This window comes from Aethalodelphis obliquidens, unplaced genomic scaffold, assembly GCF_003676395.1.
Source record: "Aethalodelphis obliquidens isolate GAN/ISIS:26980383/991018 unplaced genomic scaffold, ASM367639v1 scaffold34, whole genome shotgun sequence".
In the NCBI taxonomy this organism is placed as follows: Eukaryota; Metazoa; Chordata; class Mammalia; order Artiodactyla; family Delphinidae; genus Aethalodelphis; species Aethalodelphis obliquidens.
Genome location: NW_020837978.1, coordinates 5247509 through 5274745, shown reverse-complemented (window position 1 = coordinate 5274745; position 27237 = coordinate 5247509). Strand labels below are relative to the sequence as shown.

Here is a 27237-nt window from a genome sequence, read left to right as displayed (position 1 = left end):
TTAACCCAACATTGTAAATCAACTATACTTCAATTCTTAAAAAGTCAGTGATTTAAAGTGTAGAGATCGGGTGGCCAGGTACTTAAAATCAGATGAATATTTTAGGCTGTAATCTTGGACCCAGCTTCAAGTCAGTCCTTTCAGCAAAGGAAAAATGTCAGGATGAGACACGATTTCCATATTAGAAATACAGTTTAATTACCACATAGGAAAGGCTTCACCAAGGACTGCACCAAGGATTCGCCAAAATAAAACTAGAGGATTGTCGCATTTTCTCTATTTGAAGAGACGGTCTGCTTTGTGCAGAAGAGAACAGCCCTCAGAACATGCATTTACCAGTGGCATAAACGAGTGTGTGTGTGTGTTTAGTCCTGGAGGGTTAGCGCGATCCCTAGTCGGTCTTTCTGATTCCACATCCCCATTTATGAAATGGGATTTTTAAAAATTTCTAGGGAAGGATAAATGAGCAGTTTGGGATTAACAGATACACATTACTAGATATAAAATAGATAACCAACAAGGACCTACTGTATAGCACAGGGAACTATGCTGAATATTTTGTAACCTATAAGGGAAAAGAATCTGAAAAAGAACAGATATCTATGTATGTATAACTGAATCATTTTGCTGTACACCTGAAACTAAGACAACACTGTAAATCAACTATACTTCAATTAAAAAAAAAAATGCCAAGATTAAAAAAAAAGGTTCCAGTCTGTTGGGGAAGAAATCCCAGACTCATGTTTCAGCCCAAACTGCCTGGGATCAACTAACTACAGCATCCTTCAGTACACTCCCAGAAGACTCTACAATGAAATGTTCCGAAGTACCAGGTCGGCTTTAATCTTGTCCAGCTGCCAGCGGTAGTCCCCGATGGCGTTGTGGATGGTCCTGTGGCTGCTGATGTGCTGTTCCACTGAGGCCAGGTCCACGCCCCAGGTTATCATGTCCATCTCCGCCTGCCAAGGGAAAGAGAGCGGGCCCTTCAATGTCTGACCCCCCTCACCTACAGCATCATCAGGGGTCGGGTACATACACAGGGACATACAGAGCTTCCACTGAGATACAACTGAAGCTGTAAACAGTCAATATTTTTGAAATGAAAAAAAATTGTAAAGGCTTGGAATTCCCAAAAAGCTAGGGAGGGCTGCCCAACACAGTAATAAGTTGGAGGTCCCCTCAACTTATGTGTCCCTAGCTCAAGATGGGCTGAGGAGAGATGATTCCAAAATGAGATCCTTAAAACCTAGATCGCGTCCTCTAAAGAAAAAAAATCTACCTGTGCACATGCAGGTGGCCTGTGTGTATATACAGCTGTGGGTGCGCGCCTACGTATGATACAATGTTATAAGAGACTGATAGACGTTTCAATATTCAGTTATTTTTAAATGTGCATTAATAATGGTTCATTAAGCTCAGTCAGGTACTACTTCCCAAGCTAAACAGTTGACCCAAGAGAAGTTTTCATTGTTTATTTCTTTAAATTGTGTTGAGCAATGTGATTTTTGACTCTTTAAATCCAGAATTTAGCATTGCCTTTCGGGATGCAAAACTCCCTATGACCCATTTCAAAGAGAAGTTACAATATATACCCAATGCCTTCATTTCAATGAATGTTGGCAATATGAAGATGGTGGATTTATGTTAGCTTTATAAAAATGAAATCTAACTTTCTAATTTGAGTCTCCACTACTTCAATTTAAGAATGCCACACAGTAAGAATCAAACATATTATTTCACAAGATTCGTACTGTGGCGAGTCTATTGTCTTCCTTTTGCGTGAGCTCATGTAAATTTCCAAATCACCTGTGTCATCTCTCGGACATGCTGAGGGCAAACATTCCAGACTGGTATTGCAGCAAGAACATTACACACATTGTTCTAAGCCACATCCATGTTCTCATGTACTTGGCGAGCCTTCAGAAAGGGCAGCCACCAGACAACCGTAAGTTACCCAGGACTCTGACCTTTCTCTCCCGTGGCTCACTTCGACTTTAAAGCAGAAACAAGCGAGTACACTGGGAAATTAATGAGATGACCAGGCTCCCGATCCCACCTCTCATTACCAGCCAGGTGTACAGTATCTGCCCCATCCATCAGCAGAAACACAAATCAGGGAAACACAACCCTGGCCCAGGAGCTGTGTGACTGCGTACGGACTGTGCCTCTGGGGACACCTCTCCCTTATCAGCTGGCCCTACAGCTCAGTCCCCTGGGAGTGAGAGGAAGAATGCAGGCTATGCTTAGGAGAAGAAGGGATAAGAGGAACGCCAGAGCAAACAAGCAGCAAGTGATAAAACTGCTTTTAATCCCTTTGAAACCCTGGGGGCTACTTGATCTGAAAAGCAGCGGGCTCATCAGTTGCATCTGTAAGAGGGGTGCACCCCACCCCCTCTCCCCACCACCCGCCATGACAGAAAACTGAGTCCACGTGATAATGCCATTTTCCAAAATTTTAAAATGCTGAGCTACAAAAGATTCTTACAAGGCTACACCCAACATGAATACAGAAAATGACAAATTATGAGCTGTCATGTTCTAGAACTGTCAGAGTGACTAAGAAGAAATGAGGGAATTTGCCATTTCATAAGTAATCTGGTTCAAAGGCTGTTTCACCTAACGTCTGTCACTGGTCACTGACCCTCCCCATGCAGTCCAAGCCCCATGAGCCTGGCCCAGCCTTCTCTGCTGGCTCCATTCCGCAGGGACGGGAGTGCCAGCCCTCCCCCACTCCCATCTGAGCAGGGCTTTAGCACAGCTCATGCAGAAAAAGTTAGCATTTGGCTGTATGTATCTTGTTTTCTTCGATAATATTCCTTTTCAGGGCTATGGGACATAAGCTTTGAATCTCATTTTCTGGCATGCTGCCAAAACATAGTAAATGTTCCAGAAATGTGTGTTCAAAGATTAGAAGGGACTTGGGAAACATGCAAATAGGTTTGTATTTAGGTTTCTGGGATGACAACTGACTCTCCTCCTCTACAAACCCCACCTTCTTGTAAGTGCTATAAAGTTTTTATAATACGTGGGAGAAAAGGTTAACTGAATGAATGAATGCACACATGCATGTTTAGTTGCATAAGCCTTCACACTTGCCAAAGAACACCTACAAAAATCTTTAAGTGGCTGAGAAACTTCAGAACCACTGCTAAATTGGTCCAACAACGAGTAATGAAACCACTCTCTCCAACAACGACAACCGCATCTCTGCACAACTGATCATTCTAACACGCCCACCTCCTCACGAGAAGGACAGCTCATCAGGATCGAGTTTTCATTACAAAATTCCCATCTACATTCATTACAGCACATAATTACTACATAAAACAACAAAACAATAATTAGCACTGAAACATCCTTTGTAGAAACTCCAGTTCTAGGGAAAGGCTCAGCACCTCTGGTGCCAGTATTTCACTTCTCTCCCACAGAAGTGATGTCATGATTGCACAAGACAACTGACACTTCAAAAATATAATAAGGTTAGGCAACCAACGAGACCAAACCAGAAGGTCCAGTTTTACTGCGTGTCCAGCTCCTCCAATTTGTTAATATTTTAAATGAACCTCCACAATGTTCGCTTTTTTTCTCTTAAGCACCTCTCAGTAACACCTGAAGAGCTCAGCGATGAAGTTTTCTGGCGCATGAACTACCATAACAGATCTTCCAGCTGTGAACGGTGAGAACTAGATTTTCACCATCTAGCAATTCAGTGATACGTGTTAAATATTACCTACGTGATAAAGTACGACTATAAAGCAATGAGGCTGGTTCCCTAAGCCACACGGGGAAGAAAAAAATCCCTGAATTTTCACTTATTTCAAAGTAAAAGAATATGAGGAAATGCCGAAAACAGCACGTGGTTGCTGCCAGCTGACGTCCCGACCCCCATCCCGCCAGGTCTGCACACCTGGCCAGGATCTCTGAGAACCAACCTCCTCCCACCGGAAGCTGCTTACCCTCTGCTGCCGCATCCACCCCAGACATTCGCTGGTGAGGCGCTTGGTGACTTCATCCCACCCGGAGCCACTCTGGCAGGTGTACCCTCCACCTCCCTTGGAGCTGGCCCTTCGGCCTCGAGGGACACTGATGGCTTTGTAAAGGGCTCGCATTTGCTCCTGGAGCTGCAGCAGTCTGAAAGGAAAGGAAAACAATCACACCACTGCCGGAAAACAGCCCATGAAACATGTCCTGGCCAAACGGCCCCCTCAGTGTCAGTATAGAGATCACAAATGTTTTACTCATAGATTTTTTTTTTCTTGATCACATGCAAAGCCTTAAATATTCTGAAGCTCCAAGCCTGAAGCACCACAGCAAGTGTAACTGCCTTTGCCCAACCCGGCAGCATCCTGTACCTTCTCACAAGTTCCACCCTGGGAATTTCCTAGGACCATGCGCCCTGGGTAGTGTGATCTCAAAATCAGACTACACACTTCTGCTTTAAACGGCATTTTCAACTCTGTGAGTCTCATTTCTGTATGCATTAAACTGAGCTGGACTTAATTTTAGACTCTTCAAAGTCAATCGCTGTGCCAAAGGTCTTTGCTGCCCCCTAAGTGGAAGCACAGTGAACGTCTCAGAGCAAACTCAACTCTTCAAAAGAAGCACGCCCTCTTGGGCAGGTCTGTTTAGTTCTTCGCATGGCAGCTTTGTGATTCCACGACAGATGAAGGTAGTGGGTTTGGTCAATTTGTATTAGAGACACATTAAGCTCTAATACCAAGCAAGGGAGCCCTTTCTGGGGAATATCTGTGCTTTCTTCAGGGAAGACCTGGGTCAGGGGATTGAGTGCAACTCCACGAGGCCTGCGGGCACCACACTCACTCTGTGGGCAATACCTTTTCTGATAAACATCACAGGGCTGGCCCATCTGCCGCATCTCTCTAATCAAGCTTTCGGTAATTTCCATCTGATCGTTGGCCTGGGCAAAACACTCGTCCAGTTCTCTGCTCTGCGCCAGCTGTATCCCATCTCCGTACTTCAGTTCCTACAAGAAAGAAGTCACATGAAGGAAACACATAATACTGGAGAGAAAAGCTTCACGCGTATTACTAGAAGCAAAAGCTTCCGCTATAAACTTAAATATTATAAGTCAGCTGCCCCGTTCCACGGAAGTGCAAAAAGTCTCTAACTGAAAGTTGTCTTATTAATTTGAAATAGGGAGGTAAATTAGGGAGATTCATGAAGCAAAATTTGTAGCCTATATTTTAAATTTTCAGACCCCTTTAAAAGCATATTCACAGAGTGCTGACCTTTCTCTTACTTCAGTGTTAAATGCCTATCTTTCTTATTTTCACAGGACACTCATCTAACTGTAATTTCACTGTGATAAGAACACTGTACCAGATGAGGTCTTTTTTTTTTTTTTCTGGTACGCGGGCCTCTCACCGCTGTGGCCTCTCCCACTGCGGAGCACAGGCTCTGGAAGCGCAGGCCCTGGAAGCGCAGGCCCAGCGGCCATGGCTCACGGACCCAGCCGCTCTGCGGCATGTGGGATCCTCCCGGATTGGGGCACGAACCCGCGTCCCCCGCATCGGCAGGCAGACCCTCCACTTCTGCGCCACCAGGGAAGCCAGATGAGGTCTTTTTTACACACAAACTGAGCTCTTCCTGCAACTTGTGGGAGATAACTTTTTGGTTCTTAAAAAGAAAGCTGTCTAGTTAATTGTATTGAGCCAATCAATTTCCTGGTTTTGATGATGGGTGATACTTAGTGAGATGGCCACCTTTGTGGGGAGCTGGGTGACGGATACTCGGAAAATATCATGGGTCTCGTGCCTTCTAAGCCTGTTTCAATAAGATCCTAAGTTATCTCTGTAACATCAAGAAATACTGTGAGCTTTCACGAATGTTACCATTTCCCCTCAATTTTCAGTTGCTTATTTATCTATATTTTGTAATGTTTCTCATGTAGAATTGTTCTCACAAGATGGTAAATTTTCCTGAAAAAAGACATTCAATTGATGGTGTACATCACAACCCATGACAATCCAGTGACATAAACATGTCAGGTTGCACCTCTAGGAAAAGAAAGCATTACAAAATCAGAGAAATGACAACAGGTTGTTGCAATTCCAAAAGGGTGTTAATCCGTAGTGTAAATATTTGTTGGGAAAAAAACTATGTGAAAACTGGTTCCCATTGTTAAGCCAACATTGCAAGTAAGTTAGGAAGCTAGACATCCCGCTCTTGTCTGTTTTGAGAAAAAGCATCTCTAAACACTAGCAGGGCGGGGAGAGAATGCACAGGTCAGGGCTCTGAGTCTAAGTTAACCAGGAGCAAAACCAGGTACAAAACCAGGTGTGGACAGTACTTTAGGAGAAAAAGAAAGCTTACCGGCTGCACGATCAGCTCGGCTCGCATCAAACAATCCGAGCAGTTCTGCAGAAGCTCCTGGATGGTGTTCTGGTTCTGCCTGGACATCGTTCCGGTTTGACTGATGAGCAAACACAAAGAAAGAAAATATGAAACTTTTTTTTCAATTTTGAACTCATTTTAAACTTTCAAAACAGCTGCAAAAACAAGACAAAAACACTTCAGTAGGTCCTTCACCCAGACTGCCCAATTGTTCACATTGGCCATGTCTCTTTGTTCCCCTCCCCCCTGTATGTGTGTATATCTATTTATAGCATATATACATTTTTCTGAGCCATTTGAGAACAATCACGCTTCTTTATCCCAAAATATTCCAGCATCTATTTCCTAAGAACAAAGCCATTCCATTATATAACCACAGTACAATTACCAAAAGCAAGACATTTAAAAATGATGGAATACTATTTTCTAATCTACAGAACTTTTTCAAATTGTACTAACCTTCACACCAAGTTTTTTTTTTTTTTTTTTCTGGTGTAAAACCTAATCCCGAAATACCCTTTTGAGTTGTGAAAACACATTTCCAGCATCTTCTCTGTCACCCCTCTCCCTTCATCCCACATCAATGCCATCACCAGTCCTGGGAAAGGTGGCATCAGACCCAGAGCTGCAGGGTTTCATTGACCAGTCTGGCTGAGGACAATTGTAGGAGACGAAAGAAAAGCTTATTCTGCAAAAATATTTTCTGCAACCAGAAAAAGCTGATAATGGTAAAGGAAGGATGGGGTAAAGAAAGTGATGGGAAATTTAAATATCTTTAATGCAAAAAGAAGCCACTTTTCCTTTCAGGATGACCCCAGAATATTATCCTGTACAATGATGCTCACCCACATGTGTATGTCAAATGTAGCACTATTCTGGAAGACAGGTAGCAGAAACCTTAAAACGACCGTGGTATTTAAGAAGAATGTTGTAGATATTCTACATTTTAAAGAAAGAGATTATAGAAATTCAGTTTGCTCCAGATACAAGTAAAAAGAGTAATCTATCATAAAACAAGTCTTACTTTTTAATTTGCCAGGATACATTATGCTACAGCACAGCCCGCTACGGCTTAGTTTAAGAGAGATTTAAAGCACATTAAATTATTAACGTTCAGGAAAGGTCTTATGAATGTCCTACAAGAAAGCTGAGTTCCTCCAGGGCTTCTGAGCTACCAGCCAGGCCGGCTTGAGCTTTCAGATGAAACAGACGCCTGTTCAATGTACTGAACTTTCTTTTATGTGTGTCTGTGTCGGGAAGGGTGTCTGTGTGCGTTTTAAAGAAAGAATTTCCGGACTTCCCTGGTGGCGCAGTGGTTAAGAATCCGCCTGCCAATGCAGGAGACACGGATCCTGGGGGCCTTCGAGCCCTGGTCCAGGAAGATCCCACATGCGGCGGAGCAACTAAACCCGTGCACCACAACTACCGAGCCTGTGCTCTAGGGCCCGCGAGCCGCAACTACCGAGCCCGTGCTCCGCAACTAGAGAAAGCCCACGTGCAGCAACAAAGACCCAAAGCAGCCAAAAATAAATAAATTAATAAATACAATTTTTTTTTCTAATTTTTATTTTATTTATTTATTTGCGCCAGGTCTTAGTTGTGGCATGCTTGTGGGATCTAGTTCCATGACCAGGGATCGAACCCAGGTCCCCTGCATTGGGAGCTCAGAGTCTTAAGCCCTGTGCCACCAGGGAAGTCCCAATAAATAATTTTTTAAATAAATAAATAATGAAGAAAGAATTTCACTGTTTAAAAAAAAGTTTGAAAAGCACAGGCTGTACTAGGCAGAGATAGGGTAAAGTCACAAGAATGTGGGAAACTGCTCCCACCGCCCCTTGATTCCGCCTCGTTTCACATCGGACAGGCGCTTTCTCTCTCTGCCGGCCAGGCTTCCCTGCAAGCCAGCCCTGGCTGAAAGTATGTGGGTGAGAAACCAGCTCTCCTGGGAACCAGTGCCAGGTGAGGCCGCAGCTCCTCCAGGCAGGCCCTGGCACTGCCCACCCATCAACACCAGGGCCCCGCACACACAACCCCCCACCCCCCGCATGAATGCTGCCCTTCTCTGCCTGCCACTCAGAATCAGACAGGAAACCTGGCACACTTCTCGGATTGCTGAGATGTTAACAGGACTCCATCCGTTGTCAAAACTTGTGCAAAATTCCACTTGACTTAGAACACTTTCCAAAATGCACCCATTATAACAGGGAGGAAAGAAATTCAAGAGACAAAGGGAAAAAAAGAAAAAAGAGAAACAAAGGGAGAAATACAGAAACATCACTGAGAAGTCTAGGATGGGTAAGTAATTAGGGAGGTCCTGTGTAATTAGATTTGTTTTCTTTAATGAAGGTGCATGAGAGGCCCTTTCTTCTGAAACATTTAGTAATTCTGGTCAGCAGTTGGGTTCAGAGGGTGATTCCCACAGAGAATGCCAGTCCCTTACATACAAAGGAAAGGGCTCTCTCTTAGCACAGTGGAAAGTCAAGAGTTTCTGAAATGATTTAATAACGTGTGCTACTGTAAAAACTAACACAGTGAGTGCTAAGACAGAGGGAGATGGGGAAACTGGGTGAGGTGTATGAGAACTCCCTCTATCTCTGCAGCTTTTCTATAATCCTAAAATTATTCCAGGATAAAAATGTACAAAAAATAAAAAAGAAGCAGAGAGGCCAAACTCACTTGTGAATGAAAGTTCCAAAGTGTATATACAAGTCTTTTAAAAATGAATTTATGACACTAAATTCATTTGCCAACAAAATATGAAACTCTTCAGCTCTTTTTACCCAACTACTAGAGTAGTTAGTTACATGACACTTAGAAATGAACTAAGGAAAAAGAGGTGAGGCAATTAAACGCTGGCTTAAAATATTGGTGGACTTGCACTTAAAAAACAAAAAGGTAAAAAAAAAACAAAAACAAAAAAACACCAAAACGGTAACTTCATATGCTGTTAATGATACTGAAAAGAATTATTCATGCTTCACCAACAGGCCTGCCTATGTTCACCATACATACCCTTGATAGCCACTAAAACCCTATGTGTTTGCCTTGGCATTTTAGGAATAGATTAACAACCGTCTGCACAAAAATCTAATCTTTCTAAAAGTAAAGAGAAAGAAAAGCTAAAGTGTTAGAACAATGTAATGAAGAATCTTTGGTATTGTGATTTGTCTGTAGGAAAGTATGATCTAATTAACCAAATTTCCTTAGGCACAACTTTTCAAGACTGTGTCTGGTCCTTAAAGTAAGATCTACATGTCCCGTTTGTCATCTGTAAGCATCTCACTTCCGTCTGAACATCCTTGGGAAACAGACCACCAAGTCGAGCAGGCGGAAGGACAACTCAGGCCCCTGAGGTTTATTGATGAGAAAAGAGAATCCACCTTCACATTTCAGCTTGCTTGTCCCCGCCCAGTGAAGGATCCACACAGAAATGACTGTACTTAAATCAAGAAGGACGTGTCCGTGGAGAGGATTTCGACTCACTAGACACTCACTCAGATGCTGTGCAGGGCTGGACCCTTCAGCAGGAGAGCCAGGAGAGCATGCTTCAGGGAACACGGGCATTTTGTGTGTCATTCAGAACGTTTTAAGTCAAAAATCATATTTTTTCACATAATTTTAGGTCTTTTGTCTTTTACCTCAGAAATATTCTAGATCTCAGTTTTCTCATCTTTTGGGCTAGGTGCTATCTAAGATTTCCTTAGCTCCTTTGATCTGTAACTTTATTTTATGAGACCACCAAACTCACTCCTCCTACTGAAAATAATCTAAAACTCTATGTTCTGTGTAAAGGTAATGAAGTTTCCTCTTCACACAGTGCAATTTGGGAAAATGCAAAATTCCATCATATAGGAAGAAATCATTTTAAAATAAATACTTATTTAACAAGCATATAAGGACTTTAAAAATCCCTAGCCTCAAAGAAATTTTCAACACTGGTACGTATTGGTATTAGGGGTGCAGAGATTTTAAGCCATGTTAGGAATTGAACTAACGAGGTCAGAGTTCAATTTTTAAGTCCCATTTCCGTGTCATGGAAGATGAAAGAAGTCATGCAAAAAAAAAAAAAAAAAAGAAAAAGAAAAAGTTCATTTGGGTCAAATCAATCAAAAAATATTGACTTCTAAACTAAAATTAATAGCTGGCCTTGAAAAAATAACATTTGTCCTTAAAAGGAAATCTTTTAACCTTTCTGAAATCTTCTCTTATTTTCAAACTTACAAAGACAAATTATTCGTACAACAAAGAACCTGCCTACACTTTTTTTAAAAATTCATTCTAAAACTTGTTTAAACAAGTAAGGGTTCCAACAGGTTACATAAAGATCCCTTCATCAGAGGCTAAAAGGAAAACATGGTCTGGGCCACATGAACGTGTGAACAGTATTAAAGAGCTTTCGATGTTTTATTTTACTACCTCCAAATAACAGTCTTTTCTTAAAAAAATAAGACCCCAAAATTAACTGTGAAGCCACTAGTTTCACACTTTTCCCAAGAATATTATAGACAAAAATACAAGACAAATACTTTGAAGAGAGTCTTGAAGCATTACGAGGTATGTATTAATAGTTACTCTCCTTGCTTGATGGAAGTCATTTTACAATCATCTATTCTGTTCATTAGACACTTGGCCGGTGCCACGTAACTCTGGATTTATTTTTGTATATACACTGGTTGGCCAAAAAGTTCGTAAGAGTCTATGGAAAAACCAGAAGGAACTTTTTGGCCAACCCAATACTTTCTCTCCCATTGGGTTCCTTCTTTCCTTCCTTCCTCTTTCCTTTGCCCCTTCTCTCTCTCTCTCCCCCACTCTCTCTCTCTTCTTTTGGTTCATTCCATCAACATAAGGTCCTGGATGTGTGCCAGAAATTATGTCTCACGTGTATTCGGATTCATGGAATAATGACCTTGGAAAAAGTCAATGAAGACTTGATGGAAATGATGATAATTATGTAATGCATTAATACTGATCTTAAAACTTATTTGCATTCATATTGATCTAAAACCTATCTGCTGAGCTCCTTACAATGTTTAAAACATGTTCCATACGTTATTTTGAGTTTCTTTAAAAGATCTTAAGTAAAAAGAAAAACATCCATGGAGTTTGTAAAAAAAAAAAAAAATTTACATCTTCATTTAAGGACAATACCCTACCTCCAAGACTCACTAAACACATCAGTGGAAATGTCACATATCAGAAGTTACACACCAAGTGCTTCCGCCTCCACAGAGTTTTCCTGGCACATCTCTGCCCTCCTTCTGAACGAATTATTTACACACCTGTCTGCCCACACCTGGAGAGCAAAGTCTCACACCTTAGTCACTTTCGGCTCCTACGTGCACCTAACAGCACAGAGTTCCTCACCCAGAAGGTCCTTAACGTATGTTTGTTTGGTTTAGGAAAGTAGAAGAAAAACAAAGGCAAATCGAAGACTGATATGAAGATGTTACTACTCATTACCCTGATTTCCAAAGCTCAATCAGGTAGCGCATCTACTGCACCCCAATTCCCCACCAATAGTGGGAAAAAAAGGGGGGCTTCCCTGGTGGCGCAGTGGTTGAGAGTCCGCCAGCCGATGCAGGGGACACGGTTCGTGCCCCGGTCTGGGAAGATCCCACATGCCGCGGAGCGGCTGGGCCCGTGAGCCATGGCCGCTGAGCCTGCGCGTCCGGAGCCTGTGCTCCGCAACGGGAGAGGCCACAGCAGTGAGAGGCCCCCGTACCACCAAAAAAAAAAAAGTTTTCTCTATCAATTTTAGGAAGAAGGCCTCCTTTGGACCTTCATCTTGTCCTCACCCAGGAGCTTTGGAAGCGGTACTCTAATAAAAGTTCCACTGCCTTTCCATGTTTGCTATTTTCACAGTTTTTGGTGGCTTGGATGGGGGCCGGGGAGGGCAACCTGATCACAGATCATTAACTTCATAAAGAGTTTGGGGTCCACCCCGTTCTCAGCCACTTCTGGCTGGACAGCCTGTGACTCGGAGCAAGTTAGTAGACTCGCGGGGCCTAGGGTTTCTGCAGGAACACAGTCACCTCTCGGGGCTGGCCTGATGTTGAGAGAAGCAGCCAGTGAGGTCTGTAAAGCCCGGCAGAAACTAAATCCTCGCTGCGAGATCGTTCGTACAGGGGAAGCTGCTGTTGTGATATGATTCTTAGATTTTGCTTTTATTTTTCATTTTGTGTTTTTCGCCCCAGTTCATGATTTTGCAGTTCACCCAGTTCACAATTTTAAGGATATCCTGCAAGCACACTGGAGGTGGAGTGAGAAGTGAAAAAAAGGAAAGAAGAAGAAATGATGATTGGGTATTAAGTGTGAGGCATTTGAGACTTTCTCAGGTAATTTTTAATTCCTAAAATTATCTACGAGACCTAAAAAAAAGTTTGAGACAATTCAAAGACAGAGATACATTTTAACTGCGTGAAAGACATCTTTTTGAAGGGATAAGAAAATTCAGAAAAAGATGCTTTCCTTTCCTTTACTAAACGGGGATGAATATTTGACCCTTACAAATTCAAGGCCCAAACAGGGATTTCTGTTTTGAATTCCTTCCCTATGTGAAAACTTACATTCATTCTGATGCCTAAAAAGAATCGTTTACAAGTTAGCTGGTTATCCACCAAGAGGCCAACTCCTTTTTACTTTTTTTCAGGTACCTTACGAAGCAAGGGATATTACGTTTGCATGTCACACATTTGAATTCCAGGCAAAAAACTCAGACCTATGGCCTGCAGCCTCTCACTCTGGTGTCCTCATTTTCATGAAATGTAGACTTCACATTCCTGAGGTCTCTGAAGGTCCTGGACCCTCCCAGCCCAAGGTGCTCGTGATGGGGCTGCCCTGGCATTTTATGGCATGCTGAGGCTTGGGGTCCGTGGGGCAGTGGCTTCAACATCAGAACCACCCCTGCCCATTTTCCCAGGAGGGCCAGAGGGAGCCGGAGAAAAGGCAAAGGGCGGGGCGGCAGGGCCCCAGGCACCAAGGCCTCGGGACTGAGGCGCTTCTTCCAGAACCTTTGAAAAGTCTGGAAAGACTGGCTGGCTGAGGGCTGAGTTAACACTCCCCGAGACACACCCAAGCCCTCCTCAGCTCCACCCGAAGATGTCAGCGTGGAGGCATCAGCACTTTTTTGTCTTTCCCAAGACATTTCAGGCGCCTGGACAACAATGAAATGACGCCCATGTTTACAGAAAAGATTAACTACTTGCTGGAAGCTGCTCTGTAGATGTGCCTGACATTCAGCGGGCTTAACGCAGCATCCCACTGTGCTTCATTCCTCAGCAGATGGAAACTACAGGAGTGTGAATGCAAGAACACAATGGCTATGAAATATTTCCCAGGAATGCAACAATTTAAAAAGAAGTAAAAACTCCTATTGGATAGAAGAGTTTACAAGAAGAGGTGAATTCTAATAACTAAAGTTAGATCTTTTCTTGCACCATCGTGGTATACTGGATTCAAATGCAGCTCAATTACTAACTTAGCTGCTTGACCTAAGCCAGGTCATCTAACTCTTTTAACCTCAGTTTCCCACCTGTGAAATGGGAAGTTTGTCGTGAGGCTTGAGATAACAATATACTTGGCACATGGTGGATGTTGGCCAGGCAATGGTAACTATTATTAACCACTGATCTGATGTTTGTATAAAATATATAACCTACTCAAACTTAGTCACTATGTAAGTGTTACTACTGCCATATATTAAGCTACACTGAATCTTACTTTGCCATCGTTTCCCAGAAAAATATTTAGAATAACCATTCTGAGTCAGCCAACTCTAAGCCTGTTTTCTCACTCTCCCTTGCCTCTCTGATCCAGTTCTGAGCTGAAGCTGTCATTCCATCACATCTACCTCCTGTCCCACTGCCACCAACCTCGACCAGACTTTCACCTCCCTCCTTCACTGGTATAACTGCTTCCTTAAGGCAACCCCTCCCACACACTGCTGGCCACAGCAACAATCCTATGGTTTCCTGCGTCGGTCTTATCGCTCTGCTCCTTCAAAGGAGACCTTCACTGGCTCGGATGAGACCTGCAAGGGTTCCCCTGTGCCTAACCCTAACCCACCACCGTGATTCGAGATCTCCCAGGTTCTGGCCCCAGCCCATCCTTCCTCCTTCCGTCTCACTGTTTCCCCACTTAAGCGAATGCTCCAAAAGGAGACCACTCTCTAGGCCTTGAAGTTGCACCTGCTTTTCCACTTCTCACACTTTTCTCATGCTCTTCTCTCCTCCAGGTGCAGTCTCTGCCCACTCTCTTTACCAACTGAAATTCTCCAAAGTCCAAGTCAACACCACTTCCTTTATAATAAAATCTTACTAATGCCGCCACTACAGATGTTATCTTGACCCCTTACGAAGCCTCTGAGTCATGGGTACCGCTCCTGTGCATTATCCGTTTGTATTATAGTACTCATGTACTTATCTTCCTCTAAAGAGCATCTGCTCCCTTCCAGAAGTCTTTGTATTTTCACCTTTGAATCTCCCCGACATCTAACACACAGCAGATGCTCAGGAAATATTGGCTGAATGAATGAATGAATACATGGACTTGAGGTACTTTCATCCTGTAAGTACAGGGCTGTCCAGTCTCATACACAAGTACATGGTCTAAACGCACAGGATGCCAGAGGGCAGAGGGAGGAGCCCCTGATTCTCATGCCAGCTCAGCCATGGTGGACTCCGGGATTTGGGGCAAGTCTTAATTTGTCTCTAAAGTGGAAAAGTGAGGTTTCTGTCCTCCTCAGGACCCCCTTCCACTCTAAAATTAAATGTAAATGCGCCTGTTTAACTTCATGCTGAGAAACAGGCTTCTTTTAAAAGGTAGTTTAAAGCAAACTTTAAAATAGGTATCAGATAGTGATCACACATATTCCGCTTTGGAAATCAAGAGTTCTGGAGAAATGTAAGCATTACCATTTTATGCACATATTTCTGAAGCTTAGTGACTGTATTTGGTTTGTAAGCCTCCTACAAATTCCACACTTCGATCAGCGGAAGATCTAACTGGGGGACTTTGTCACTTGGCCACCAAATTTCACTACAGATTTGTAATTTCTTTTAACTACAGGAATAAGACCAGTGTAATTCTGCCATCATTGAAAACAATATAGCATCTCATACAAGAAAAATCCAAAGTTTAAATTTTCAAAAATAAACATCTTAAATTATCAAGCATGAAACATGTACCAAACTTTAAAATATCAAGAAAAGCAGCGGAAGAAGGTAAATAAAGTCGTTGCAGATCCCATGCAGGGTAAAACAAAGACACAAAAGACAGGTGGGGGAAGCAGGGATAATCAGAGTGAGAAATATCCGGTCCTAAACAGTGACAAGTGTTACTAAATAAAGGACAGACAAAGGCAAGAGGCTGTAAAGTCACTTTCAAAGGAAAAATAAGATTTGGGCTCTGGACACACTCAAATTAGCTTATTTAGGGAAGGGCTAAATGCACACATTGATCATTAAAAAAATCACCAAAATGATTCAGCCAATAAAGTGGGAGTTTTAGAAATAAAGGAGTTTAGATGCAACCAGTCGTTTTCATACTGGTTTTTTAGGGGTTTTTTTTTTTTTTTTGGTTTTGTCGCTTTAAAAACAAAACACCTCTATTTAGAAAAACTTTCGGTCAGAAAAGTGCTTTTAAAATCCTTCATCATCATTCACTTAGCAAAGGGCAGTCGAGTCAGAGCTGCCATCCTGCTTCTGCCAAGTGCGTGCCAGGGCCAAACAAATCCTTCCGCACAAGACGGTAAAAACCCTAGGAAAACAGGTGCGGTGCGGACCCCGACCCTCTCCAGTCAGTCGTCCTTATTTTAAAATGCAGACCTCAGCGTTTGCGGGCTACTGTGTATTGTGACAACGCTTCGTTTCTAAGGCCAAGTAGCACAAGCGCAGGCCGGGACAGGCCTGGGGAAACTCCAGTACCTGGATCCAGAAAGAACGCCGGCCACATGCTGACTCAAGCCCCCAGCCTGCCGCCCCGCGGCCCTTGGCAGCTCGACAGCAACGCGCAGAAAAACAACCTCCCTCCAAGTTAGGTCACTTTTCACTAGAGTCTCTTTCCCCTTCCCGGGGAGATGTTAAAACTTGACAGGTTTATCAACAGCCTTTAGGTTGGAAAAACCGAACACAAGAAATGATGCTATACTAGGAGAAAACATCAAGCCTCGCCCAAAGTTAACATTCGGTGAAGCATCCTTATAAACCGGGTATCTTTATGCAGGTCATTAACCCAGATATTAATTACAAATTTACTTCTACAAGAAGCCAAGGGAGTGAAATATTCCATTAACATCCATGTTTATTGTCAACTTAAAACATAGGGACGCTAAGATAAGAGAAGCATATTCAAAAAAAAAAAGGAACAAAAAACCAAAAAACCACCTGGTTCATAAATGCAGGAAAGAAGCAACCTTGCAAATTCTGACTTGGATTTAAATGTGTGGATTCAAAAGCATGTGCTTTCCAAATACTGCAAGACTGGGAGGGAAAAGTAAAGTTTCAGATTTAAATGGTTGGCCAACTTTTCAAACAAACTTAAAAACCAAAGTGTAAACGAGCAAAAATTTCTCCCCAGTCTCCCTAATGGTTTGGCGTATTTTTTCCTGGAAACCCCCAGGTGCATTTTGTTCATTAAAGAAAGAGCTCCAAGATTGAGACAATTCTTTGCAGACTCAAAAAGAGAAAATAAATTTTCAAGGTGCTCCGGGAAGATAAAGAAATGAATAAATCGAAGCAGAAAGCAGGTTGCAAGTCGAGTAGTCCGTCCCGGCCCCCAAAACTGCTGGCAAAACAAAACCCCCCTGGAGTGTATTCAGTTTGCTCCTCCCCAGCCTAAGGCCACAAGGCTAGGTCGACAAAGTTCTGGAACTCAGGCCTCTTCCCCCGAAGCCCTACAAGGGAAGGACTTGCAGGGGGCGGGAAAGGGGGGTGAGAGCCGCAAAATTCTCACGGCTCACGTGGGAGAGTCCGGCTCCGGGTACCGGGTAAATGTACGTTCATTATCTTTCTCCACCCGCACCCGATTGACCGCCCTCTCCCCCACCTGGGTTTCCGGGATGATTCGGAGAGGCAGACCCCGCCCTCTTCCCAGGGTGCCCCCAGCATCGCGGGCCGGCCGGGATGGTACGCGGAGCCTCCCCGCCACGGGCCCCTGCCCGCGCTATCCCGCTCAGCGCGCAAGACCCTGCGCCCGCGCTCTGCCACCGAGACACTGAGGCTGTTCCTCGGATGCTTTTTAAAAACCGGGAAACAAAGGGCGCAGGCGCGGGGCCACAGGTGTGCTCGCTGGCGGGGGCTGCCGCGCGGCTGATCCGGGCTGGGGGGACAGGCAGCCGCTCCCGCCGGGAAACTTGGTTTGGGTAGCAGGCGAGGCCGAGGCGGGGCCTTCTCGACCCGCGACCCCGAGCTGCCGGGACGCGCAGCCTCTGCACAAAAGCCTCCGGGTGGCCGGGCAGCCCAGGCGCCGCTGCGGACGTGGTCTCGGGGTGACCACGAGCTTGCGATGAGCCACTAGCCAAAGCCGAGAGCCACGTCCACCCTGGCCACCCGACAGGCCGGAGGCCCCGCTCCCCTCGCTGTTTTACTTTTGGTTACAGTTCGAGAGGTTGGGTTTAGTGGTCGCAGCCACGCCCGCCTGACCTCCCACCTGCGGCCCGGGACAAAGGCGAGGCCTCGCTGGGGACAGTCCCGGATACAGCCGGGACCCCCGCCGTCCGCCGCGCCCTGCCTGCACCCTCGCTGGCTGGCCTTGGGCCCCGGCACGCAGGAAGCGAGAAGGGGGGCCCGAGTCCCCGCCGGCAGCGAAGGAGACGCTCCTCTGCGGGTTGGCGCACATGCCCACCCGGTCTGTGCGGTGCGCCGGGACACTCGGTCTTGCCCCAACGCGAACAGGAAATGCGTGCATGACCTCGGACAAAGAGACTGTCCCCTTTCTGGACCTGAGCTTCCTCGTCGGTCAGAGGTCGACGGTCCGTCCCGGTCCCAGGGTGCTAGGGGAGTGTAGAGACCCCGGCCCACCGGCCCACGCACACCGCGCGCTCCGGGTCGGCCCGGTACCCACCAGTAGCCATCCGAGTTCTGGTCGGTGACCGTGCAGCGCCGGGAGTAGTACATCCTGCTGGTGCCCCCACCACCGCTGCTGCCGCCCCCGCCGCCGGTCATGTCGTAGCGCAGGTCGGGGCCGGACTCGGCGCGGGTCATGTGGCCCAGCGTGTTGATCCGCGGGCTGGAGCCTCCGTTGCAGCTCATGTTGGCTGGCACTCGGAGCGCCGCTCAGCGCCGAGGCGGACGCGAGGGCGGGCCGGCTCGGAGAGAGCGAGGGGCTCCCAGGAGAGGCCCAAACCGGGGACTGGGCTGGGGGTGCAGAAGGATCGCGAGGACGCGCCTCTCCACCGCGGCCGTTCTGGACACTGCGAGCGCGGCACGGCGGGCGGGCGTCGGGCGTCGGGGACAGCGACGGGCCGGGAGTGGAAGCGGGAGCGAGGGCTGCGGCTCTTAGGGCGGCGAGGACGCAGAGGAGCAGGGCCGTGGCGGGGTGGTGGTGTTGGTCGGCTGGGGCTCGAGTCTCCTCCCCGCTGGCACCCGACGCTGCCGAAGCCACACCTGGCCGGTTTCTTCCCAGGGCGGGGTGCGGCCGCCGCGCCTCCCCGCCCCATCGGGTGTCACCGACTCGCACCGGCCGCCCCTCCCCACCTGCGCCACCGGCCCGCGGCTCCGCCCTCCGCGCCGGGGCCCGAGTAACATGCAAGGGGCGGAGGCCCGGCACCCGCGCGCTCCAAGCGCGCGGCCGGCCGAGGGGTGGACATACGCTGGCCGGGGCGTGCGCTCCGCGCGTCGCCGCCGTAGCCAGGAAAGCAGGGCCCCAGCTTTTGAGAATTTCTACGGCCCCCGGGTGGAAATAGGCTAAAAAATAAGTCATTCGATTGGACAGTTACTTATTAAACTTTTACTTCTGCTTATCCCTGAAAACGGTGCCAGCCAAGCTTTGGCTACAAACAGTTGAGGAGAGAATGCTTAGATGATGAGGTTTTGTTCGGAGACTCTTTTTGAATTTTCTTTTATTCCAGTAATTCAGAAGATTGCCTCAGAAGCATGTTTTCCGACGTGTAAAACGATTTTTACCCAGAACCACCGCTTTCTGGAGAAGTCTTCACCGTGAATAACTAATTTCTTTAGCATGAAGATAAAGAGGAATCCACTACAGTCAGTTCCCATAGGGTACCATGAAACTATAAATTGCAGTGTCTTTTATTTTGCCTGGTGATGGTCAGTCATTTTAAACGAGAAATGGCAAAGACTTCCACCCCAGACCGCTTCCAAATTTTATTAAAAAACCTTGGGGGCTTCCCTGGTGGCGCAGTGGTTGGGAGTCCGGCTGCCGATGCGGGGGACGCGGGTTCGTGCCCCGGTCCGGGAGGATCCCGCGTGTCGCGGAGCGGCTGGGCCCGTGGGCCATGGCCGCTGGGCCTGCGCGTCCGGAGCCTGTGCTCCGCGGCGGGAGGGGCCGCGGCGGTGAGAGGCCCGCGTACCAAAAAAACAAAAACAACAAAAAAACCTTGGGACCACTCCTCTCTTGCGTGCCCCTGAGCAGCTTCTCCCCCGACCCATCCCTTTTGAAACAGCTTTTCCCACAAGTCAGTGGTGGTGGCCTTCCTGGGACTTCAGTCTACCTGAGAGCAGCAGAGAACCCTGAACAGAGATCATCCACTGGGTACAGTTGAGTAACTCAGAGCCAGAACATTCCAGCCACCTGATCGAGGGCCCCTCCCAATTAGTGGCTGCCTGCGAACAACACCGCAGTCTCTGTGACTCGGGTTTAGATCCAGACCCAGTCACAACATCCATAAAAAGCTGTTTCTATAATTTGGAAAAACTGTTCAATTACTCTTTAATAAACACCATTTAAAGATCTTTATAATAAACATTTGTCATCTCCCTAAACAATGACAGTTAACTCACTTTCTTATAAAGTATATTTCTGAAATGTTTATAAACTGAAAAGAACAAAAATCAAACTATATTTGCATGTTGTAAAGGGAGGGGAGGGAGTTCTCTAAAAGGTCCCAGATTATAGCACCCCAAGTTACACCTCAAATTTTAGGCAGAAATCTTTAACAAAATGTCTTTTTCTCTACAATGGTCCACAGAGTTGACCAGCCTAAATCCAAGGAGTCAAAGATACCATGAGATGAAAGTTTACCACTGTTAGCACTCAATAATTCCCATCATTTTCTCAGTTTCCTCTTCTGGTAAAGGCTAATGTGATAAAGTGTTCAAATGATTTCACAAACACCGATGTATAGACAAGAATGGTGTTTCTTCTGAAATTGAATCAATGGCTGGAAGTCAGCATCTGCACAAATGGCCCAGATATTCATGGGTCGGTGGAGGGGAAGCCTTTTGGGGTGTCAGTCCATAATATACAAAATACTTCTATGCACCTCCTTTGTTCAGCAAGTAGTTATAACCTCCTATACAGAAGGACCAATGCTAGACTTTGGAATATACACAGAATGTCCTTGAAAACATTATAGTAAAACTTCAATTTTAAAAATTCAGGGATTCCTTCAGTCCAATAATGTGTAAATAGAAGGTCATACAATTGCACAGTAGAATTCTCCTTAAACACAGCACACATCTGTGAGCCACCTCCCAGTGGTGGCGAAAGCTGTGCTCAACCAATGGGTCCCTCTGAGAGCGCCCACTGGGTAGTCAGGAGCCCAGGCACTCACAGACCTAAACATCACCCAGACCCGCAGAGCTGTTTACAAAACAGGGGTAGAGGTGAAGAGCACAGCCCACCGTTGCTTCCCGGCCTACCTTACTGCTTCCTGTTCTTAAGATGTTCCCAAGAAGGCGACCGACTTCCAGCTAGCCAAACATGCCGGGTCTGGGAAGACAACGACTTTCATTTACCTTTCTCTAAGGAAGACAGGAGAATGAAATAAAAGATCGACGTGACAGATGGGATGCAGACATACATGATACGTTGTCTAAATTGACTGTCTCACAAGCGGCCCCCCAGTGAAGGCTGGGGATCAGAAGACCATCCTCTGATATGAGTGCTGCAGTTTACTTGGGAAGAGTTCCATCTCCTCAGGCGCTAGATGGAAATAATACTTGTCCTGCCAACTTTGCAAACCTACAGTGAGGATCAAGTGAGATAAAATATGTGAACATTCCTGGAAGCACATGAAGTAATGGCGCCACTCATTAAACCGAAAGCTCTTTGCTGGGTGTGAAATGTTTAGCTCTAGTGCTTCTGTCTTTACCCCACCTGTGACTCGGTATAACTCCCCCTTGGAGACATTTAACATTCATTCAAGCAGTTATTAAGCATCTACTGTGTCACACGGCAGGCTCACTGCCGGTCACTCTCTGTAGGATATCTGTGGGAAAACAAATAATTGCAATATAATGTTAGGTCTGCTGTTATAAAGGTAGGTCTTCAGAGTCGTGGGGCACAGCAGAGGGGTTGAAAAGTAGCTTTTTTCTTACAACGAGGTTTATACAGTGTAGAGTCCACGGTCTGGCAAAGTCCTCGCTAGCTGTCCTAAGGTCAGCTATTTTTTCCCTACCACTTGTAGATACCTACCCTTGTCCTTTTAGAGACACATCACTGACAAGTCACTTTCTCTCTGGCTGAACTTAAAAATGACCTTGCAGTGAGGAAAGAGGCATCAGTCGTACCCTGAACATAGTTTTTAAATGAAACAGAGCACCTTGATTTCAGTGAGATTAAGAAGAATCATTTACTTGCTCAGAATCCTATGGGAAATCTCTCCTATCTCTTTGTTGGTAAATGATAGTGCTTTACCATAGAAAAGATTTACAGCCCATGAGCTAAAATACCTGTTCTGCCGGCCAGGGAAGCAGTATTTTTTTTTCTTTTACCTTTTTATCTTTGGCTTCACCGTGCAGCTTGCGGGATCTTAGTTCCCCGACTAAGGGATCGAACACAGGCCCCAGCAGTGAAAGCGCCGAGTTCTAACCACTGGACTGCCAGGGAATTTCCAGGGAAGTAGTATTTTAACAAATTAGAACTACAGACACTAGGATTGGAATTGTAAAAATAAATAAATATATATATTTTTTACTTCCTTATTTTTCCATTTGTATGAATAAATTAGAATCTTCCAGAAATCATAAAATCTGTGTTCTCAATATTATAAAAATACGATTGATCTCTCCTAAAGTTGTTGAAGCTATTCAAAGCTTTGAATGAAGAAAGCAGTTTCATAAACCACAGAAATTCCATTTCAGAAATGGGAAAGTGTTTGTGAAATATATACATTAGCCCAGAACTCTCTTTATTTTCCTTGGTTCAAGCGTCCTTCAGGGACAGAAGAATTTCTGTTTGTAGTAGTTTTTCGTTTTTGCCAGAGAAGGGTGATTAACTTTTCAGAAATTGAATAGCTGAAAGAAACATCTCAAATACATTTTCTGTTTCTGTACTGATGAGTTGTCCCATTGTTTTGGCACAGATAATATCCAATAAATCATGCTATCCTTTGTGGGGTTTTTTAAAATTTTTTTAAATCTGGGGTGGTTAGTTGTTTGGGTTTTTTTTTCTTTTTTTAAATAAATTTATTTATTTATTTTTGGCTGTGTTGGGTGTTCGCTGCTGTGCACGGGCTTTCTCTACTTGCGGCGAGTGGGGGCTACTCTTCGTTGCAGTGCACAGTCTTCTCATTGCGGTGGCTTCTCATTGCAGAGCACGCGCGGGCTCTAGGTGCGCGGGCTTCAGTAGTTGCGGCACGTGGGCTCAGTACTTGTGGCTCGCGGGCTCTAGAGCACAGGCTCAGCAGTTGTGGCGCACGGGCTTAGTTGCTCCGCGGCATGTGGGATCTTCCCGGACCAGGGCTCGAACCCGTGTCCCCTGCATTGGCAGGTGGATTCTCAACCACTGCGCCACCAGGGAAGCCCTGTGGTGTTTTGTTTTTTTTTTTTAATAGACTTTAAAAAATTTTTTTAAATTTATTTTTGTCTGCGTTGGGTCTTCGTTGCTGCGTGCAGGCTTTCTCTAGTTGCCGCGAGCAGGGACTGCCGTTGGTTGAGGTGCGCTGGCTTCTCATTGTGGTGGCTTCTCTTTGTTGCAGAGCACGGGCTGTAGACCATGGGCTTCAGTAGCTGCAGTGCATGGGCTCAGTAGTTGTGGCGCACGGGCTTAGTTGCTCCATGGCATGTGGGATCTTCCCGGACCAGGGCTCGAACATGTGCACTGGCAGGCAGATTCTTAACCACTGCACTACCAGGGAAGTCCATCCTTTGTGTTTTGAGTATGTTTTTTTGACTACATTTAATTGGATAGCATAAATATTGGAGATTCATCTATACTTTCCTGCCAGATCTTTTTCATTAAGAGCCCAAGTTTGCAAGATAGGGAGGCTGGAAGTTAAGGGCGTGGATGATGGCATGCACAGGTATGGGCTACACAGAAGACACCTACACCCTTAGCCAAGTGACTTCTAACCCACCAAGCTAAACAATAACTCACCTTAATTTTGTTGGGCAAGCACACAGTCACTGAATAGCCAAATAAGCTAGCCTTTAAAATATACTCTCAAAGGAGTTTTTTAAGCTTATGCTTGTGAGGAACTGTCATTGTGAGTAGATTGTCCTTCTACCACGTTGGGATTGGAACACGTACTCAGGGTTTACATTACTGCTGGTAAACCCTGTTATCAGCCAATACCACATGGATGTATATTGTGCTAAGAGCTCCATGAAGAAAATTATGAATTGCTATTCAGCCTTTACCAAAAGAATTAAAAATATGTATTCCATAAAGAATTTCAGAAACGAAAGCTGCCTTCAAGAACTTTTATACGAATTGTTTTCAAAACATTGAGAGTCTTGGAACTCCTTCTACCAATGAAACCCAGTAGCTAAAACAGATCATGGTGGGGGGCAGGGGGCAGACTGGTTGTACCCTGCTGGGAGCCCAGGACCCACCCACTGCACCTGGGCTCTGGAGCATTTCCCTGACGGAAGAGCCGTATAAACCAAAAGCCACATTTTAATAAAAGAAAATAGCGAGTCCCAGAAAGCTTAAGAAACTTCCCTGAGTTAAATGATCGGTATTAATTTGAAACCAAGAAACTATCTGATCAATTGTTATTTTCCTACACTAGACACATAGGATGTCTGGAAACACAGTGACTATAAAGTAATCAGCATGCTTTGCAGAAGGTACATCAAAAAAAACTACTCTTATTATTATTTGTTTGTTTGTTTTGCGGTACGCGGGCCTCTCACTGCTGTGGCCTCTCCCGTTGCGGAGCACAGGCTCCGGACGCGCAGGCTCAGCGGCCATGGCTCACGGGCACAGCCGCTCCGCGGCATGTGGGATCTTCCCGGACCAGGGCACGAACCCGCGTACCCTGCATCGGCAGGCAGACTCTCAACCACGGCGCCACCAGGGAAGCCCTATTTGTTTTTTTAAAAAGGCTTTTTGAAAGTAGCAAGGGGCAGATGCTGGAGGTTTCCATACATGCGATCCACCCCTCTTCTAGAATTTTCACATTAATGGCAAACAGCAGCCCCTGTGGATGGGTAACAAGTGGGCGAGGGCGAGGCAGGGCTGGAGGGGGGAGCAATCCTTCATGGAAGGCAGCTACAACCATCACCAAACGGTGTTTAGGAAAACAGTCCTGCCTCAAAGGGTGCAGGCAAGTCCTTGTAGGGTCTTCCCAGCAATCCTTCCTTAGCCCCAGCTTCCCTTTAGCAAGAGCTGGGTTCAAGAAAAAGTCATGCAAAATCAAGAGGAGAGTATAGAGGATTGTTTCTTCTGCTGTAAATCAATGCCCTTGACAACAAATCTAACTTGATTTGATATGTGTGTGTGTGTATTTTTAATGATTTGTAGTATTTAAACTGAAACATTTAAACCTTGCTGACATCAGCCAGAAACGTTTCACATTCAGGACAAAGTTATAGCACAGTTCCGAAGCAGTTTCAGCAAACCTTGAAGCCGTTCTGTCTTGCAGAGGTGGGTGTGGAGAGCTACACTTTATTCTCTGTTCTCGTTAAACCTGCCTGACGGCCCCTGGGAGTTGTGACTGCTTAGCAGTTTGGCTCCAGGCAGAATCTAGGAAAGCATCTGTAGTCTTTTCCCACCCAGGCACTCAGAAGAGATGTCAGCTATCATCTCTAAACAAGCTTTTATTTTTCTTTACTGAATAAGGAATAAAAAAATTTAAGGATTTAAAACTGGAATTACTGTGTTCTTAAAACAAAAATCAGCATTCCTATTTAATGTATCCCTGAGAAAAAATGTAATACACAAGAGGAGGGTTTTTAAACCTCTTTTTTAACTACAGAGGGACTTGGCTTATAAGAGGGACTTAATATTAAATACATATTACCATAAAAGGGGAAATGGACAGTAACACAATAATAGTAGGGGACTTTAACACCCCACTTTCACCAGTGGACAGATCATCCAAAATGAAAATAAATAAGGAAACACAAGCTTTAAATGACACATGAAACAAGATGGACTTAAGTGCTATTTATAGGACACTCCATCCAAAAACAACAGAATACACATTTTTCTCAAGTGCTCATGGAACATTCTCCAGGATAGATCATACCTTGGGTCACAAATCAAGCCTTAGTAAACTTAAGAAATTTGAAATTGTATTGAGTACATTTTCCAACCACAATGCTATGAGACTAGGTATCAATTACAGGAAAAAAACTGTAAAAAATACAAACGCATGGAGGCTAAACAATACACTACTAAATAACCAAGAGATCACTGAAGAAGTCAAAGAGGAAATCAAAAAATACCTAGAAACAAATGACAATGAAAACACGACGACCCAAAACCTATGGGATGCAGCAAAAGCAGTTCTAAGAAGGAAGTTTATAGCAATACAATCCTACCTCAAGAAACAAGAAACATCTCAAATAAACAATCTAAACTTAACCTAAAGCAATTAGAGAAAGAAGAACAAAAAAACCCAAAGTCAGCAGAAGGAAAGAAATCATAAAGATCAGATCAGAAATAAATGAAAAAGAAATGAAGGAAACAATAGCAAAGATCAATAAAACTAAAAGCTGGTTCTTTGAGAAGATAAAATTGATAAACCACTAGCCAGACTCCTCAAGAAAAACATGGAAAAGACTAAAATCAAATAGAATTAGAAATGAAAAAGGAGAAGTAACAACTGACACTACAGAAATACAAAGGATCATGAGAGATTACTATAAGCAACTATATGCCAATAAAATGGACAACCTGGAAGAAATGGACAAATTCTTAGAAAAGCACAACCTTCCGAGACTGAACCAGGAAGAAATAGAAAATATAAACAGACCAATCACAAGCACTGAAATTGAAACTGTGATTAAAAATCTTCCAACAGGGCTTCCCTGGTGGCACAGTGGTTGAGAGTCCATCTGCCGATGCAGGGGACACGGGTTTGTGCCCCAGTCCGGGAAGATCCCACATGCCACGGAGCGGCTGGGCCCGTGAGCCATGGCCGCTGGGCCTGCACGTCCGGAGCCTGTGCTCTGCAACAGGAGAGGCCACAGCAGTGAGAGGCCCGTGTACTGCAAAAAAAAAAAAAAATCATCCAACAAACAAAAGCCCAGGACCACATGGCTTCACAGGCGAATTCTATCAAACATTTCGAGAAGAGCTAACACCTAACCTTCTCAAACTCTTCCAAAATATAGCAGAGGGAGGAACACTCCCAAACACTTTCTACAAGGCCACCATCACCATGATACCAAAACCAGAAAAGGATGTCACAAAGAAAGAAAACTACAGGCCAATATCACTGATGAACATAGATGCAAAAATCCTCAACAAAATACTAGCACACAGAATCCAGCAGCACATTAAAAGGATAATATACCATGACCAAGTGGGGTG

General features: G+C 45.0%; 1 protein-coding gene across 2 annotated transcripts in view; it reads right to left on the bottom strand.

Annotated features, from left to right (window-relative positions):
* The window catches only part of DSP (desmoplakin), a 42464-nt gene extending 23580 nt beyond the window's left edge, over window positions 1-18884 (bottom strand). Inside the window, exons 1-5 of one of the 2 annotated variants that reach the window (XM_027128317.1) lie at window positions 18415-18884; window positions 6334-6433; window positions 4836-4984; window positions 3957-4131; window positions 831-959 (exon numbers count right to left, since the gene is read on the bottom strand). In XM_027128317.1, coding sequence (XP_026984118.1) covers window positions 831-959; window positions 3957-4131; window positions 4836-4984; window positions 6334-6433; window positions 18415-18602 — 741 coding nt within the window. In that variant the 5' untranslated portion in view covers window positions 18603-18884. The remainder of the gene's footprint in view (window positions 1-830; window positions 960-3956; window positions 4132-4835; window positions 4985-6333; window positions 6434-18414) is intronic. The other variant, XM_027128318.1, reaches the window with a different exon arrangement.
* Between the last annotated feature and the right edge of the window lie 8353 nt (window positions 18885-27237).